Consider the following 19,543-nt stretch of genomic DNA (forward strand, 5'->3'; position numbering starts at 1 on the left):
CTCCAAGGTTATCTTTTTGGTTGAAATTGTTTTAATTCTGTTGCATTAATTATTGAGCATTATATTTAACTTTAGTTCCTCAGGTAACTCATCTTAAGACCTAAAACATTTTTTTGTTGCAGGCCAGTCAGGAATTGGTTCTTTGAGTATAAACATACGTGTCTTATCTCTGTAATATTGTAATAGGGCAGCATGATTAGTGTAGCGGTTAATGCAACCCTGTTACAGCGCCAGCAATCAGGACCGGGTTCGAATCCCACACTGCCTGAACATTCTCCCCGTGTCTGCATGGGTTTCCTCTGGGTGCTCCAGTTTCCTCCCACCCTTCAAAATGTACTGGGAGTTGTAGGTCAGTTGGGTTTAATTGGGCAGCTTGGGCCGAAGGGCCTGTTACCTACCCTGGGGTACTTCACAATCACAGTCAGACAAAATATTGAATCAGGGTGACTGCAAGAAGAGAAAACGCAATTGAAATGATGTGCTTTTGAGATTGTAGCTTATTTTGGAGCCGGGTGTACTACTTGCCAAGGCACCAGATCCTCTAAATATGAGACACATTATGAAATGCAATGAAGCGTATTTTATACAAAGCTTGACATTTTAAAAGAGCCAAATGAATCGAAAATAACTTGTAGGAATTGGATTTAGGGTCGTGTCCTCTCTCGGCATTTGTGGCACAGTTGGTAGTTCTCGGACACAGCAAGTTGTGGCTTTAAATTTTACTCTGGAGTCCTGGACAGTGGTGTTCCAATACACTATCCTCATAAAAGTTCATTTATTGTCTGAGTACACTCATGACATCACATACAACCCCGAGGTTCCTTTTCCTGCCGGCCAGGCAGAGTTGCCACATATTGGCATTACAAACAAATACTCCAGAAGAATCAAAAATGTAGACTAATAAAAAAAGACACGGTAACTATCTTTTGGATGCCATTAAACCGAACCCCATCTCGAGTACTTCGACGTTAGGGATGTAAGCGCTCCAATGGATGTTGAGGATGGAGCGGAGACAACGCTGGTGGAAGCGTTCTAGGAGCCGTAGGTGGTGCCGGTAGAGGACCCATGATTCGGAGCCGAACAGGAGTGTGGGTATGACAACGGCTCTGTATACGCTTATCTTTGTGAGGTTTTTCAGTTGGTTGTTTTTCCAGACTCTTTTGTGTAGTCTTCCAAAGGCGCTATTTGCCTTGGCGAGTCTGTTGTCTATCTCATTGTCGATCCTTGCATCTGATGAAATGGTGCAGCCGAGATAGGTAAACTGGTTGACCGTTTTGAGTTTTGTGTGCCTGATGGAGATGTGGGGGGGCTGGTAATCATGGTGGGGAGCTGGCTGATGGAGGACCTCAGTTTTCTTCAGGCTGACTTCCAGGCCAAACATTTTGGAAGTTTCCGCAAAGCAGGACGTCAAGCGCTGAAGAGCTGGCTCTGAATGGGCAACTAAAGCGGCATCGTCTGCAAAGAGTAGTTCACAGACAAGTTTCTCTTGTGTCTTGGTGTGAGCTTGCAGGCGCCTCAGATTGAAGAGACTGCCATCCGTGCGGTACCGGATGTAAACAGCGTCTTCATTGTTGGGGTCTTTCATGGCTTGGTTCAGCATCATGCTGAAGAAGATTGAAAAGAGGGTTGGTGCCAGAACACAGCCTTGCTTCACGCCATTGTTAATGGAGAAGGGTTCAGAGAGCTCATTGCTGTATCTGACCCGACCTTGTTGGTTTTCGTGCAGTTGGATAATCATGTTGAGGAACTTTGGGGGACATCCGATGCGCTCTAGTATTTGCCAAAGCCCTTTCCTGCTCACGGTGTCGAAGGCTTTGGTGAGGTCAACAAAGGTGATGTAGAGTCCTTTGTTTTGTTCTCTGCATTTTTCTTGGAGCTGTCTGAGGGCAAAGACCATGTCAGTAGTTCCTCTGTTTGCGCGAAAGCCGCACTGTGATTCTGGGAGAATATTCTCGGCGACACTAGGTATTATTCTATTTAGTAGAATCCTAGCGAAGATTTTGCCTGCAATGGAGAGCAACGTGATTCCCCTGTAGTTTGAGCAGTCTGAGTCGAAGTACTCGAGATGGCAGAGGTCGACAGCATCGAGTCCACGCTGCTGAAGATCCAGCTGCGCTGGATGGGTCACGTCTCCAGAATGGAGGACCATCGCCTTCCCAAGATCGTGTTATATGGCGAGCTCTCCACTGGCCACCGTGACAGAGGTGCACCAAAGAAAAGGTACAAGGACTGCCTAAAGAAATCTCTTGGTGCCTGCCACATTGACCACCGCCAGTGGGCTGATATCGCCTCAAACCGTGCATCTTGGCGCCTCACAGTTTGGCGGGCAGCAACCTCCTTTGAAGAAGACCGCAGAGCCTACCTCACTGACAAAAGGCAAAGGAGGAAAAACCCAACACCCATCCCCAACCAACCAATTTTCCCCTGCAACCGCTGCAATCGTGTCTGCCTGTCCCGCATCGGACTTGTCAGCCACAAACGAGTCTGCAGCTGACGTGGACTTTTTACCCCCTCCATAAATCTTCGTCCGCGAAGCCAAGCCAAAGAAACCGAACCCAGCTGCAGCCTCAGTTGGATGAGCACCATTTTGTTTCTGAGACCCGGTGCCCCTCCATTGAGCTTCACATCAAGCTGTTGTGGTCCATGAGTTCTGTGGGTGGGTGGGGGGGGGGGGGGGGACGGAGAGTGAGCTCTGATGGTAACAGATCAGGCAGACGAAGGAGGTGTGAAAAGTGTGGCACTTTGGAAGAGCGCATTGGTAGGGCATACACAGTAAATGGTTGGCCATTGAGGAGAGCGGAGGAGCAAAGAGTTCTGGGAATATGTGTACATTGTTCTGTTGAAGTTATTCAAGTCATTGGTGAGGCCACACTTCGAATATTGTCGCCCAGGAACAGGAAAGCTATCAATTAGACTGAAAGTGCAGAGAAGATTTAGTAAGTTGTTGCCAGGTCTTCAGGAGTTAAGTTACCAGGAAAGATTAAACAGGTTAGGACTATACTCCTTGGAATGAAGTAGAATGAGGGGGAGACTTGATCGAGGTTGATATGATTATGAGGGGTATAGACAGAATAGGTGTGAGTAAGATGTTTCCACTTAGATTGGGGGAGATAAGTACAAGAGGTCATAGCTTTAGGCTTAAAGGGGAGAGGTAATAAGGGGAACATTAGGGGAAAGTTTTTCACTCAGACTGATAGGAGTCTGGAATGAGCTACCATCTGATGTGGTGAATGCAGATTCAATCTTGAGTTTTAAAAAATAAATCGGAATAGGAGTGGTCTCCAGGGTTATGGAATGAGAGTAGGTCAATGGAAGGAGCTAGTTTTATTGGTCAGCACAGACCAGAAGGGTCGAATGGCCTGTTTTTTCTTTGCTGTGACATTCAATGGTTCTATTCCACAATCCGTTCAGAGCCTCCTGGAGGAAATGCAACAGCCCTTCTGATTCCTGAATGAAGGTGCGTTCGGGATGGTGGAGGGAACCCAGTCCGTGCTGCATCTAGAGTGGAAGGGGTCCTCCAGGATTTTGTGCACACTCTCCAGACCACCATCCTGGTAGTACCAGGACGACTGCCTCGTCTCCAGGGATGGGAGTTTAGTCCTGGCCAGTGATGCGCCTGAGTGGAAAGGTAAGTGGGAACAGGGGAACCCAAATCTGGCCAGCGGGATGAGTTCGGAGAGTTGATTGTCCCATGCGCGACTACGATAGACAGATGCACAAACAATGACATTATTACAGCAAGATCAATTCTACCTCGTCCCTTAGCACATCCAATCAACTCCTTTTGTTGGTCTGGATTCCTCCCCGTCGTTTCTGGTCTATCCGGCTTCTGCGTTTTCTGATTTTTTCCTTGAAGAAGGGCTCAGGCCCGAAACGTCGGCGATATCTCTTGGTCGTCGACAGATGGTGGAAAGACCGGCTGGGTTCCACCAGCGTTTTGGGGTTTGTCATTACTACAACTTACCGAGATTGAAAAAGAGATGATCAATATTTAAGGATGGATAAATATTCACCGTTGCAATTAGTGGAAGGAAAAGGTGATATCTCGACAGTGCTTGCGTCGATCAGTCGACCCAGATAGGGTCAGGGCAGCTTGGACATGTTAAAACGTCCGGAGACTGATAGCCTAGTCCTGCTCCTATTTCGTATGTTCTATCTGGCCTGTTGAGACTGCCCCGCCATTCAATTAGATCATGGCTGGCCTGCCTTTTTCCATATCCCTAAATTCCCCGACTACGGAAAAAAAATCTATCCAACCTTATCTTAAATCTGCATCGGGGGGATTCAATGGACTGTGAATTCCATAGATTCGCCACCCACTGGGAAATGTAGGTCCTCCATCTCTGTCCTAAGTCGACGACCCTGAATCTTGAGGCTGTGTCCCCCACGAATGGAAATAACTCCCAACCTCAATCTTACCTATGGAAGGGGGTGTGGGAACAGGGCCTGGCCTAATCACCTGGGTAGGGGAGTCTAAGACTAGACAGTCGAGGTTTAAGGCGAGAGGGTGTGAGAAACAGAAGTACCTTCACAGAATTTGCTCGAGACAAAAATTGAGAACAAAGAACATTTATTATACAACAATGCAAAGTTGGGTGCTTCCCCTTACCCTGGGAATACACACACACTGGGGCTCACCCAACTTTTATACAGTTTATTTCAGTCTAGAAGTACCCTCCCCCTTACATTCTTCTGCCTCCTGGATGAGTTTGGCATGAGGCAATCCTGTCTGCCTACGTGCTGTTTCTGGGAACTTGGAGGACCAGGGGTTATCCTGTCGGTGTCCCATCGTGTCATTGTCCTTATTCACACCTTCCTGACTCTCAGGGCTGACTAACTTCTTACATGCAGAACTTGCTAATTCTGTCTAAGGCTAGAAGACCCTTATCTTATTCAGACTAACTTGACTTCCTGCATTCTATTATCTATCCTTATCTTATTCATGCGGGTGAACTTGCTGATTCTGTCTAAAAGGCTAGAAGACCTTTATCTTACTCAGACTGACTCTGCTTCCTACATTCTAATATCTATTCTTATCCTGTTCATACTGGCTTTATTCATTACACATATATCTATACTTGTTTCCTCAGCTTCATATTTTTAGATCAGTTTTACTCATCTCTCACAAGGGGAAAGCTTTTAAAAGGGGGTCTGGGGGCACTGACCTCTCACAGGATGGTGAGTCCATGGATCCAGTGTTAGACGGGGTACGATGGCAACAGTTAAAGGACATTTAGCCAGATACCTGGGTAGGAAAGGTTGCAAAGAACATGAGCCAAATGCAGGCAAATGGGACCAGCTGAGGTCAACAACTGGCTGCAGAGAAATGGAACGGAGGTCAATCCTCAGGAGCGTCAGAGGAGCAGAGAGGATCACTGGAGTCTCCCACCCCTCCCCATCCACGTGATCTCCCAGGCTGGTGGCCTGAAGAGTGCGCACAAAATCCTGGAGGACCCCTTCCACCCTGGATGCAGCATCTTTCAGCTCCTCCCATGAGGAAGGCGATCCAGGAGGATCAGAGCCAGCACCACCAGGCTGAGGAAGAGCTTCTTCCGACGGGCAGTGAGAAGGCGGAAGGACCAGAGGAACTGCTCCCACTGACCAGCCGAGACCCTCATTCATGAGTATTTGCCCTGCTGATGTATTGCTTGTCTGTAGGTGTGTGGTCTCGTTGGGTGGGTTTTGCACCGAGGACCGGAGAACGCCGTTGCCTTGGGGCCTGTTTCTCTTCTGGAAACCCTGGGGGGGCAGACGCCAACCCGTTGGCATTTCGGAATGGTGGTCAGCGGATTTCAGGTCAGACTCCGTTCAGAAAGACCTGGCCAAACCGCACATCCGGAATTCCACCCCCGGAAAGCGGCTTGACCAAAGCGAGACCAGGTTGGAACCTGAACGTTTGATGAAAGTGACTGGTAAACATTCACCTGACCGCCTTCGGTTTGGGGAAGAACGGACGCGGTGTTCTCCGCGGACACAGGGCTTCCAAGCACGCGTTCAGCCAGGCCACCCCAGGAGCGAATCCTCCCCTTCCTCCGATGCAGGAAACCCAATCAGCGTTGAGCCCCTTCTGGGAGTACTTTTGGAGTGAACCTCGGGCGGCACCAGGCAGCGCCGCTCTCACTCCATCTGGAGTCGGGGTCAGCACTGCGACGGGCAGAAGTCCAGGGGGCGGCCGGAGAGAACCGTGAGTGTTCCTTTTCGTGCCTCACACCGCATTCGATGCGCAAGTCTCCCACCAAGAGCTTTCGGGCCATTTCCCCGGACGCAGGAGGGGTGGTGGGGGTTTGTGGACGTCGAGGCGACCTGACCTGCTGAGGTCCGCCAGCACTTTTCCTCGTGTGTGTCCCGCCCCACGATCACGGCGACCTTGCAGGCTCTTCCACTCCCACAGAGGTCTCTCTCGGAAAACGAGATGGTTGAGCCAACGAGGAGCAACGCCGGTCTTCCAGCCTCTGCGGTGGAAAAAATGAACGGGCGCCCTTTCAAACCTCTCCAAGTGCAAGGTGGACCAGGAGCCAGTTTGGGGGGGGGGGGGGGGGTGGGGGTTCAAACCCAGGATCCCGTTGACACCTTTGGGGAAGTGGACAACGCTGGAGAAACTCAGCAGGTCAAACAGTGCCTTGATGGAGCAAAGGTGAAGCCCGCGATTCGGGCTGGAGCCCTTTCCCCCTTCGCGTTGCTCTTTCGAAGCGCACTTCACCTCCAGGAGTTCCTGCCCATATTTTTCCGAGTCGACCTGATACCTTTGGGGGGGTTAAGCAGCTCCAATCAGTCCAGCAAGGAATTCAGGCTCAACTCACATGCAGGAGAGAATTGATTTGGAATCCATTGAAACCCCAATGCTGGAGAACCTCCGCGGGTCCAAGAGCGCACTGGGTCTCGCCAGGGTGCAAAACCAATGTTTTCGGCCTCTTTTCGTTTCAGTCTTTGCTGAACGAGAGAGCCCGTTGAATCGTCTTACAGCACATTGTTTTTCTTAAAAAATAGGGATCTGGAGACGCCGGGAGGGAAGAATGAGGGCGAAAGGAGCTAACTTGACCTGTTTCTTTTTGCAGGGGGGGCAATGAAGTCAGATTCAATGGCACCGTTAAAAAACAAACTTCTATCTGAAAGGGATGTGTTTCTGTGATTATTTCATCCCACTTTATGTCCTCCCTCTGCCATCGGTGCCCCTGTGATTGGGAACGGATTGGTTAAGGTGGGGTGTGGAGGGGACCAAATAAAAAAGGCTGAGAAGGCCCTGGAATAGAGTCAAGATCGAGTCCTTGATTGCCAGAACTATTTTGTGATTCTGAGTATTTGCACTTTGAGGAAGGCCAGAAAGATGATCCGGGGTAGAATTCCTTCCCTGACTGAACACAGCAGGAGCGCTGATCCATTTCGGAGACTGTTGATGATCAAAGCTTCATTAGGGTAAATGCGCTGAGTACAAATTGCTGCATTAATTTATACTTGATCATTTGGTGTATCTTGTGTCTGCAGCAAGAATTTTGGTGCATCCGTCCAATATGTGTATCAGAACCCCTCATTAGTAATACAAGCCATGCCAAGTCATCAGCCTGTCAGAGAAGCTGTGATTCTTTTATCGTCGTGAAATATTACACAAAATTGCCTTCTGCCTGCCTTTGGCCAAGAGTCGCTCTTAGAGTCGCCTGATGTCCCTTACAGTAAGAGATACAGAGAAGCAAAAGGGAGTGGTTTCCAATTCGAATCACCCTCATCGAGTTGGTCTCACATGCCTAGCCCCCAACTGGCCACCCCGCCAATGTGCCTTTGCCCCCCCCCCCCCCCGGTATCATTCAGCGTAGGTAAAGATGCCATTGTATATGACAGCTGTGCCACTTCTAGCATGTACAGAAATCAAGGGTGACCAATTTTTTGGGCCGGACCCTTATCGATGCTGGGTTTCTCCAGAACCTTTGAGTATGACATTCGCCCCACCAGGATTTATTGTGCAACGGTGAAGTGACCAGGTTGTGTGTTTGTGAGGACCCAAAAATGAGCACCGTGTGTCCGAGTTTCTATCATTCTTTTTTAAACAGTAAGGCTTCAGCGGTTAACTCAGCCCTCGTGCCGTGCGAATGAATATCATGTTGAAAGCAATATTGTGGGCGGATTTGGAGCAACAGTGGATCAAAGTGTTGGCCAGGGCCTGCTAGATCTGCAAACACATGTTCACTTTTAGCTTTGAACCGCCTCCAGCACTCGGCTTCAAAATAACTTGGTTATATTTTCAAATAGATGGAACTTGAGCCAAATATGACTGAGTTGGGAAATATTTACTGTCAACAAATACTCTTCCTTATCAGGAATTGTGGTACCAATGACCTTATCGACCTGGCAAGCAAGATTTTTCACGAGTTCAGAACTGGGTGAAATGGGCTAGAGCCATTCATTAATATCTTCTAGCTCTTTCTCAGATGAGTCAAGCTCTGCAGGAATTCCTGTCCCTCAGCTATGCGCACAGTGTGGTATCTTGGGTGACTCCTTTCAGGGAAAGAGAGGAATGATTGTGGCTTGATCAAAATGTATCCCTTATTCATTGCTACCAGTGAGAGCTTGTTTATTCTCATGGTTTGACATCAGCTCATGAAAACCTACTACAAGAGCATTAAGGGTCCGAGTCCCGACCATTTTCAGCTGCTTCATCGGTGAGCTTCCCTCCATCATGAAATCCAATTGAATGCTGTTGCCATCATTAATGAACATCCACTCTTCTGACCTCGTGCTAGATGGATGATCATCGATGAAGCAATTGGAGATGGATGAGCGAGGACAATGCTCTGTAGAATTTCAACAGGGATGAATGATCTTGATCCATGACAACCATCTTCCTTTGGGAGAGTTATGGCTCCAACCATTTACCTTGATTGGTAAAATTCAGCTTTGAACTCAAGGGCAGTCACTCTCTCCTCACCTCAATGGTCCACATTTTAACCAAGGTTGAATTGAGATGGTGGGACTCAAACTGGGGATTGGTGGGGGGTGGGGGGGGGGGGAAGGCCATTCTACATTTGCACCATCCAAAATAATCACTCACTGCAATTTGCCAGAAGTGTGGGAGTTACGACCACAGCAGCACCTCTCCAACACATGACTTTAAAGAACAAGGATAGAAGGTGCATGGGAATCATATGCATATTCCAGTCCAAATCAAGAACACCCCTGAAATGGAAATAAATCACTGGGTTGAACATCTGGGAACATCTTTATCAAAAGAACTGCAGTGGTCCTCAACCTTTTTCTTTCCACCCACATCCCACTTTAAGTATTCCCTATGCCGTAGGTGCTCTGTGATTAGTGGAGTGCATAAGTGCCGTGAATAAATTATAATCCTCGCGAGACACATGGGAGCAAACAACAGTCTGCTGGAGGACCCTTCTCCCGCTGATGCCGCTTGACCTGCTGAGTTTCTCCAGCAGATTGTTTGTGGCTCCAAACTTCCCCCAAACTGGCTCACGCCAGCATTGGAGTGAAAAAATATATTTTTTTCTGGACAGGAGAAAATAGTTGAACAGGTGGCTCTAAATTTGCTCTGGAGAAATCCTCTTAACAGTCTTATCTTAAACCATTGTTTTTCGTAGGGTGACTGGAGGGAAAAAAAGCACCATGTCAGACCAAGACCGTCAGAACTCCAGCTCTGAGCAGAAGGCAGATGCCTCCTACGCAGGGGATGTCTACACAGATACACTTGGCTTTGTTGCTATGGATTCCAATGTTCCAGGACTGTCTAAGGTTATCCTTCAAAAGTTGAACATGCAAAACTACAATGACTACAGGTGAACGGTTCTCTTGCTCAGATTTTAAAGTGTGGCGTCTCGGTGCACATTTAACACTGCCTGGGAACGTCATCTTCTAGGATTTTTTTGCACGCTACTCTCTGGGGTTGAACATAGGCCTGGTACCTCCTGATTCAGGACAAGACCTGAAGTGAAGCTGGGATGGGGGAGTGCGGCAAGTGAGAAAGTGGATGAAGCAGTCAGTGCAAGCAGGTGAAGTCGGCAATGTTAGCGATGCATCTGTCCTGGGAAGGGGGTACCCTGAGAAAGTCCGTGGCCATTTGAGGCACACGGAGCTCACGCATCCCATTCTGCAGTGGAGCTGTGCAGTGAATGGGAAGGAACCTGGAGCACGGCCATCGCAGTCTCTGAGGATTGAAATATCCCTGCACACTGTGGAACCCGAGATCACGATGGCTCTTGGTCCACTCCCCACCCAAAACGACTGGAGATGGATCTGGCGACTGAGGTGAAAGATCGAGGGAAGAAAATTTCCAGAGTCAGAACCTCTGCCACACTTGATCCAAAACTGCCCGGGATGCGTTCCCTCAGCCTACATCTTGCAGCTGGGAGATTTTGGCTCAATTTCAAGTTTCTGATCATTGTGGGTTCAGGTGAACTCTGGGACAAGCATTCTTGAAATGAACTTTGTCTCGATTCAGATTCACGCTGCTACAAATTTAAATTTAGACATAACAGCACGGTAACCGGCCAGTTTGGCCCACGAGTCCGCGGCGCCCAATTTACAGCCAATTCACCTACACCCTCCCCCGGTACGTTTCAAAATGAAACTTTTTTTTTTAAACATTGAGACGTACAGCACGGTAACAGGCCCTTCTGGCCAACGAGCCTGTGCCACTCAAATACCCCCATCCACCTAGAATTGCAGTAACGTTTCCTTTTTGCTGCACTCTGAATTCATACAAGACAGAAAGAGCTCATCCAGACTAATTCTATTCAGCAGCGCTTCTTCTACAGCCTTCTATTCCACGGTGATTCGTGAGCTCATCCAGATTTCTTCATTATAATAAAGGGAGATGGACAAGGTGCACCAAGGAATCTGTTGTGGGCTGTTGACTCTGTGACCCAATGGCTCGATACAGTCTGAGTGCCTGCCTCTGCCACCTTTTCAGGCAGTGCTGTGTCAAAGATTCCTTTTTATTATCATGTAATAATACAAAAAATGTACTCTCCATAAAATACTTCATCTCTTGCCTGCTGTAAAGCAAAGAGTCGCCAGGAGCACTGCCCGGCACCCCCAATAATGAGAGAACACGAGTCCCTTCAGAGACGCTGAGTGTCTGTGGATCCGCCTTCAGAGCTCCTGCAGCGCCTTGGGCCTCGCCGACCTTCGGTCGATCCATTGACAACCCAGCTCCAGATCCTTATCCCTGATACGATCAGGAAGCTTTCAGTGCCCTCCAGGAGCCTTTCTTACCCTCGCCAAATCCCAGTTCCAATCCCTGCCTCCCACGAGCCGATCTCCAGCAGCCCGCGCGGGTCTTTCAGCCCCTCGCTGGTCTGCTGCCGAGGTCGCCTTCCCCGTGGAGTCATCTCCCACGCTTCCCATTCTCAACGCAGGATGAGGCAAACAGCCTGTGGGTTTTTTTCATTTGCTCCGAGGATGTGGTTATCTCAGCAAGTCCAGTGTTGGTTGTCCATCCCTTAGAAGGGGCACTGAGTAACCTGCATATTGCTGTTAGATAGAAATTTGACCAGGTGAAGTCTTTGTGGAAGGTTGAAGGTTCAAATCCCACTCCAGGGTCTCAAGAGTGTCACCTCCGCTTGCGCTACGGTCAGGGAGTGCCGCAAAGTCCACTTGTGGCCTTGCCGTGGAACGTTAAACTGAGGTTCTGGCTGCTCTCACAGAAAGGTCCAGCTTCAAAGCAGAGTGGAATTGAGGGGTTCATACATATATTTTTTTAGACATGGTAACAGGCCCTTCCAGCCCCTAGCCTGTACCACCCAATTAAACTACAATCCCCATCCATTTTTGAAAGGTCAGAGGAAACCCCCCTGCAGGCACAAGGAGAGCGCACAAATTCCTTTCAGACAGTGCAGGTTCGAGCCCGGGTCGCTGGCACTCTCCAATCCACTAACCGGGCCACCCCTATTGCCCTTGTCATTAATTATCACTCTCCCAAAGGCATCTGTATGTTCGAGTCTGCTGGGCTTAGGCTGACTGGAGGGTTTCCTGCATCACGACATTGATCTAAATTTCAGAAAACTATTTAATTTAGTCGTTAAAAGAGTTTAGGGCATCTTGAAGCTGTGACGGGTCTGACAGAAGCATGTCCGCCCTCTCGTGAATCGATGCTTGTGTTGGTGCAAGGATATTACCCTGCCGAGGAAGTGTAGTCTCAGAATAAATTCCTCCTCACCCCACTCCGCACAGGGCTGAGGAGGAATTTCATCTCTGGGAGACTCCCGGGGGATTCTCCGGGCATATTCCACGTAGCCTTTTGGACTGTGACAAACGATGACACCGATCGTGATTGGGGGACCAGATGGGAGAGGGGGGGGGGGGCCGTCGCCCATTCCTGGTGATTGGCCTGTTGTTGCGATGGGAGTGGGGAGGACTTTCTGCTCAGTGGTTGAAGTAAAAGCTGGAGAAACTTGTTCCATTGGTGCAGAGCCGCTTTGGAGGGAAGAAAATCCGCCACAGAGTTTGGAATCCGTACTTACCAGGAGATGTTTCAAAGGCTGGAAGATACCTACAAGTTCTGTGCAGAGTGCAAGAAGCTGCCAGAAGCCCTGCTGGACCAAAGAGGTCTTCGACGTTGCAAAAGGTAAGAGACAATGGCTGAAGGAAAAGTAACAGCAACTCAGCTGGTTGGCCACTCTCTTTGGCCAAGTCTAGACCTCGTTCAAGACTAACAGGGAATATGCTGTTTGAAAATGAGTCTTTGAGCATTGAACGGCGAATAAAGTCTTTGTTGTTGATGTGAGCGAAACATCAAAACCAGAGTAGAAATAGGCTATTCGGCCCATCAAGTCTGCCCCGTAATTTAATCCTGAGCCGATCCCTTTTCCCACTCAGCCCCACTGCCCGGTCTTCTCCCCATAACCTTTGATGCCCTGGCTCATCAAGAACCTATCGATCTGTGCCTTAAATACATCCAGTGACCTGGCCTGTGGCAACAAATTCCACAGATTTACCACCCTCTGGCTGAAGAAATTCCGATGCACCTCTGTTCGAAGCGGAAGCCCTTAAATCCTGAAGTTGTGCCCTCTTGTCCCAGACACTCCCACCACAGGAAACAACCTTCCTACATTCTCAGACAACCTTTCGACGTCGACTCTGTCCTAGCCTTTCAACATTTGAAGTGTTTCAATGAGGGGTTCCCTCATTCTTCCAAATTACAATGAATACAAGCCAAGACCTGTCAGATGCTCCTCGTATGATAACCCCTTCACTGCCAGAATCATAGCGAACCTCCTGAGAACCCCCTCCAACGAGAGCACATCTTTTCTTGAAATGAGGAGCCCAACATTCCAGGCCTTATAAAAGCCTCAACATTATATTCCTGCTCTTATATTCTTCTTGAAATATGCGCCTGCATTGCATTTGCCTTCCTCGCCACCGACTCAACCTGCACGTTTACCTTCAGGCTGTCCTGCACGGGAGGAGTCACGTAATGGAGTAGTGGCCGGTCGGGGAACTCCAGCCCTCTCCGGAAAAGTTTTAAAAAAACACAGAAAACACAAAGGCACAAACATAAAAATTAAAATAAAGTGAAAGTAAAGGTGGGAAGAAAATGGCAGCGAAGAAAGAAAAGTCGAAAGCAACGGGAAGAAGAGAAGAAGAAAGAATGTCGGAAGAAGAAGGTGAAGGCCTTACCTGTCCGAGGAGCCCCGCCGCGGAGAGAGAAACCCGCTCCCTCAGGTCGGTCGAAGTCCCGAGCTCGGGACTACAAAAATGGCTCGCGGAGCCGAGCAAAAGTGCGCAAAAAAAACAATGACGGGAGGGGAGACCAGCTGAGGAGTCGATCTCCACAGCTGAGAATGACAGCCACAGCACAGCAGCAAGAAGAGAACATAGAAAACAATGAGAACAAGAAAGAAGAGAGTAAAAAGAAATCAAGGAAACAACAGATGACCAACTCAGAGGAAGAAGAAGAAGAACACAGAGCAATGGAAGAAGAAGGGAAAGGCAAGACAATGGATTTTTTTTTAAAGAATATATGGAATCAGTAAAAGAATGGCAATCACAAGAATTTAGTGAAACAAAAAGAAGAATTAAAAGTACAGAAGAAAAAAATGAATAGATTAGAGATGGTCATGTCAGATATAGGAAAAAGAGTGGACAAGGTGGAAGAACGAGAAACAGCCGTAGAAATGGAAGTAGAGGATTTAAAAAAGAAATTAGAAGAATCTAATAAAAAAGTTAGAGAGACACAAGAGCTGTTAGCTCAGAAGATAGATATAATGAAAATTATAATAGAAGAAATAATATAAAGATAGTGGGCCTTATGGAAGATGAAGAAGGCAAGAAAATGAGAGAATTTATAAAAGATTGGATCCCCAGGGTCCTAGGACGACCAGAATTACAGGAAGAAATGGAAATAGAAAGGGCACATAGAACATTAGCCCCTAAACCGCAGCCACAACAAAAACCAAGATCCATCTTAGTAAAATTCTTAACATATACAACGAGAGAAAATATATTGGAGAAGGCAATGAAGAAAATAAGAGAAGACAAAAAGCCACTGGAATACAAAGGTCAAAATTTTTTTTTCTATCCAGACGTAAGTTTCGAACTCCTGAAGAAGAGGAAGGAGTTCAATACAGCAAAAACCATCCTATGGAATAAAGGATATACATTTATGTTAAAGTACCCAGCGGTACTTAAAATAGTTATTCCAGGGCAACAAAACAGACTATTCTCGGATCCGGAGGAAGCACGAAAATTTGCAGGCCGTCCTGCACGAGGACTCCCAGCTCCCTTTGCATCCGGCTATTTTCAATTTTCTCCCCATGTAAAAAAAAAAAATAGGCTGCCCATTTATTTTTCTATGTCCGTACACTGGCGACATTCTATTTCATTTGCCACGTCTGCCCATTTTCCTCATCTGTATCAGTCCTTTTGCCGACTCCGTGTTTTCTCTGCGCTGCCCGTGTCTCCACCTAACTTGGTACCGTCTGCACACGTGCCCGCAAAGCCTTTCATTCTAAATCGTTAACAGACAATATCAAAAGATCTGCCCCCATCAATGAGCTCTGTCGAACGCAAGGAGCAACCGGCAGCCAATCAGCACAGAATTAAAACACAAAAATCTACAGGGACCGTGCTTGAAATAAAAGCTGGAGAAACTCAGCAGGTCAAGCAGTATCCTCGATATAGGATCGATCACTGACGTTTTGGGCTGGAACCCTTCGTCGAGGTGTGGAAAAATCAGCTGGCGTCCAAACAAGAGCCTCACGATACCAAAATAGTGCCTGAAGAGCAGAGGAGAGGAGGAATTGTTCATCCAGAGGGTGTGGGTACATTTAAGACCGATGTAGATTGAGTCTTGATCAGGAAGGGTTGTGGGGAGAAGGCAGGAGAATGGCATTGGAAAGGAGAGTAAATAATCCATGCTGAAATACTCGATGGGCCAAATGGCCTGATTCCACTCCTATGCCTCGTGGGGCAAGACATCTGTTCTTGAACCGAGATGCGCTGGACTCGACGCTTCTGTCCCTTCATGAAGTTGGTCGCGAAAAGTGGGGGTGGGTTTCTTATGATTGTCAGCTTTTCTCCAAGGGTTCCTTGGGGGAGAAGTGTCGGCCTATCATCATGCTCTGAATGCACTTTTAATTCTGCCACGTTTATGAGAAAGTGGACCTGACGGTGGTGATCGGTTGGAATTGCAGGTGCCAGAACGTCTACTACTGTGGGAAGGAGTGCCAGCGGGCGAGCTGGCCACTGCACAAGAAGTTCTGCAAGAAACTGAAATGGGCAGCGACGGACAGGCTGCTGGAGTGGCTGGTTTTCACAGGTACGGAGGGCTCAACCCAGCCCTGTTCGGATTTAAAACGCCACCCCGCACACACACTGACACGCCCAGCGTGACCTGCCGAAACGCCTTCTGGCTCTGCATTTCACAGCTCCCACATTCTTTTATCGATGCTCGCTCTCTCTCTCTCTCTCTCACTGTTCCCGTCCGCTCACTGACCAGAGCTGGGATCAAAAAGAGAGGAAATATCAGCAGCTGGGAGAAAGAATACCCGAGGAAGGAGAAGATAAGAGGACGAACCAGTCTGTCACATCTCCTCGCAACCCGAGATGGTGGCGACAGGACGCAGCCGTTCAGCCCCTTGAGCTTATCCCATCCAGTCAGACCAAATCTTTACCTCTGGTCCACTGGTCGCAGACGGGGAGATCGCTTTGTTGATCGACTCGGCGGTGGCCACCCATTTCAATTCACTGCCCCATTCTCTTCCTGCCATGTCTGTCCATGCTCTCATCATCTGGAGTAACAACACCCCGTCTTCTGGCCGGGCACCTCCAAGCGGATGGCATTAACATCGATTTCTCCGGTTTCCATTAGAAACTCCCCCCCCCCCCACCACCTCTTCCCCCTCACCCACCCTCATCCCCCACCCCTGGCGTCTCCTTTCCTCCAGCTCTGTCATTCTTCCCTTTTCCCTTTGACTCCTTTGAGGCAGAGAGCACGGTAACAAGCCATTTCGGCCCTCCAGCCCGTGCCGCCCAATTAATCTACAAATTCCAGTACGTTTCGAGCGGTGGGTGGAAACCTAAGCCCCTGGGGCAAAAAAAATATGCAGAGACCGGGAGAATGTGCAACCTGCTCATGGACCGCGCGCGGGGTTCAAACCCCGGTCCCGATCGCCGTAACGGAGTGGCACTAACCACTACACTAACTTTACTGCCCCTAAACAGAGCCAAAATCAATTCTCACCTTTCCTCTTTATCATCTCCAATTCACAACTGTTGGTCTGGACTGGCATAAAGACACATCTGATTCCCCAGCCTGACCCAAGCTGGCGTGAACGTGCCTCACCCATATGATATAACCCCAAAAGATCACTTACTTCAGGAGTGATTTGGAAAAGAGGAAACCGTGTCCTTGCCAGTGACGTCCAATAGCAGGCCCTTTCGACCCTCAAGCCCGTGCCCCCCAATCGCATTAATTAGCCAAGGACCCCCGTACGTTTTGGAGGGCGTGAGGAAACCGGTCCGCCACGCTGACACGGGAAGAATGGACAAACTCAGTGCTGGATTCAAACCGGTCACCCCGCCGCCACCGAGTTAGAAAGTAGTCACTTTCACACTCGGTTGGAAGCAGATCGATGCGTGGGACTGGAAGAGGAAGGCATCGGTGGTTTGGGCTGAATGGCATCGATGACGTTGGGGAGGACTTGCGAACAACAACGAGTTGAGGGCTCATCGGTACTCGTTCCCTTTTGTCTGTTGAACTTTTTGATGTCTACGCTATGGTCCTGTCACAAGAGTTGTGAAGCATCAGGACTGACACATGAATTGCCATCAAAGACCTCAGGTAAAATTAGGATAACTAGGACCTGATTCAATAGGTAGAATGCAAAGGAGAAACTGGAGAAACTCAGCAGGTCGGGCAGCATCCAAGGGTCCTGATCCCAACTGTTGACTGACCACTCGCTCACATAGTTTTGCGGCAGCGTTCCAGTGCTGCGAGTTGCATTTTAAAAATAAATAAATAATGCGAGAGAACAGGAGAAAGTTCGCTGTTCATTTAAAATCCGGTGGCGGAGGATCCACGTGGCCGCTGAGTGCTGATCTTCAGGCTCCTGGACCTCTTACCTGCCGGCAGCTGTGGGTGGTGGGGGTCCTTGCGGAGAGAGGCCGCCTTCTTAAGACACAGCCCATCCTTGACGGCACACGCCGAGTTAACGACCCTCAACAACAGTTGAGTGAACGACAGCGGTGCAATCTCCGTGGTACCAAATTTCTGCAAACTCCTCGCAAAGTTGAGCCTGGAAGTGGAGGTGCCAGGTCCCCTGAGATGTGGACGCCCAGGAATCTGCAGTTGTGGACCCTCTCTGCTGCCGACCCCCCGACGGGGAGTGGTCCATTTCCATTCGACGCGATGACTTCATTGAATCCTGCTCTTTGTCATTTTCTCCCCAGGAGACATCCCTTTCCCAAGCAAAGATTGGACGAGAGCCGTCACCGAGGTGAAAGGCTGGGACGATTGGTTCTCGATGCAGGAGGACCTTGGTGCCAAGCTAAATTCCGTTTTGAGCTGTAAGTACATGGATATACTGTGGGCAGATGCCGGGAAACCGAGGCCTGAAGACGAGGAGCTGTTGGAATCCATCAGGCGGGTGACTACTGACTTCCAGAGCAGACCAGTAACGATTGGGTTTGCTCTTCACAGCTTCGGTATTGACCCATTAGAAAGACCCCTCACCATTCATGTCATTGGGGCCTCCCACACTGAGACCCTCAATGCTCGGCTTGAGGACTACGATGAGCTTGCTCGCATGTTTCCAGGCAACGACGGCATTGAGGTTGTCATGATTGGGCCTGAGGTGGTGGAGGGTCCTACCGTGAGGCCCCCCCTGCAGACGTACGCTGGCAGGAGGCGGGTGTACCTCAGCGGCTGGAAGGGCCTGTACCACGTGTACTGGGAGACCATGGTGGAGACGGAACGAGCAGCTCGGCCGCACCTGGTGATAGGATTTCATCCAGGTAAGTCCAACCTTCTTCTAGCTGAATTAAGTCAAGTCACCTCTATTGTTCCCAGCTTGCCCAAGGACAGTTCTCCGGTCCTCGGAGCAAAACCACGCGGACACACACCCGGACAGAACACGCATACAGGCGAACAAGACGTAGGCAAGACGAGGATTCACATATGCGAATAAATCACGGAGGGTTATTGCGAGCAGTTCCTTGGGTCGTTCAGCCTGCTCAGGGAGGAAGCTGTTCCTGAACCTGGTGGTGCTGGCTCTGATCCTCCTGGATCTCTTCCCCGACGGGACCAGCTGTGTGTAGAGATGATTTTGCGCACCCTCTTCAGACAATAATCCCGAGAGATCATTTTGAATGGGTTGTGAATAAAATCCTAACCTGTTTAACCTTACCCTGTGACTCCACTCCTGAAGACCGGGCAACATCCTCGTAAATCTTCCCTGCGCAATTAACGTCTGGAGGAAGTGATACGTCCAAGAATCCCCCCCGTGTTTCATCAATTGCCTGGGGTGGTCCTGTTGAGAAAATTATTTCTATCTCAAAGGGAACGTCATCTACTTCTTGAGTTTCAGAGTCAATAGTGATGCACTTAAGGGGATAGAAACCAGTCTTTCTCGGAAAGCAGATATTCATTTTTGAATTGAGTGCATTTATTTGCTAATTCAAGTCAGAAAATGCCTTCTAATGTTTTCGTGGAGCCACCCACTTGGTTTCTGTTATGTCATGATATGAAACTGGAAATTAGAATCAGAATTGGTTGTCACGAACACTCCATGGAAGTTGTCGTTCGCCACGGCGTCACAGTACAGATATTTACATAAACCACCTTATAAAAACAGAAAAGGCCAAAGTAAGGCGGCGTCCCCGATTCGTCGCTCACTCAGGGATCTGAAGGCAGAGAGGAAGGAGCTGTCCTCGTGCCAGGCTTTTTTTCCGACGGTAGCAGAGTGAAGAGAGCGTGGCCTGGGTGCTGGGGGGTCCTTGAGATTAAAAGTTGGTTTCTTGTGTCGACGTCCTCGAAGGGGTGAAGTCTGGCGCCCGTGATGTCGCAGGCTGAGTTAACAACCCTCTGGAGTCCTTCCTGTCC

General features: G+C 48.9%; 1 protein-coding gene across 3 annotated transcripts in view; it reads left to right on the top strand.

Moving 5' to 3' along the window:
• Positions 1-5,060: 5,060 nt before the first annotated feature.
• Positions 5,061-19,543, top strand: part of LOC138746881 (putative protein MSS51 homolog, mitochondrial) — a 32,231-nt gene continuing 17,748 nt past the window's right edge. The window contains exons 1-5 of one of the 3 annotated variants that reach the window (XM_069905482.1): positions 5,061-5,658; positions 9,585-9,779; positions 12,413-12,568; positions 15,636-15,760; positions 17,893-18,456. In XM_069905482.1, coding sequence (XP_069761583.1) covers positions 5,621-5,658; positions 9,585-9,779; positions 12,413-12,568; positions 15,636-15,760; positions 17,893-18,456 — 1,078 coding nt within the window. In that variant the 5' untranslated portion in view covers positions 5,061-5,620. The other 2 variants (XM_069905483.1, XM_069905481.1) reach the window with 2 other exon arrangements.

The sequence above is a fragment of the Narcine bancroftii genome, chromosome 12 (assembly GCF_036971445.1).
Source record: "Narcine bancroftii isolate sNarBan1 chromosome 12, sNarBan1.hap1, whole genome shotgun sequence".
NCBI classification, from domain to species: Eukaryota; Metazoa; Chordata; class Chondrichthyes; order Torpediniformes; family Narcinidae; genus Narcine; species Narcine bancroftii.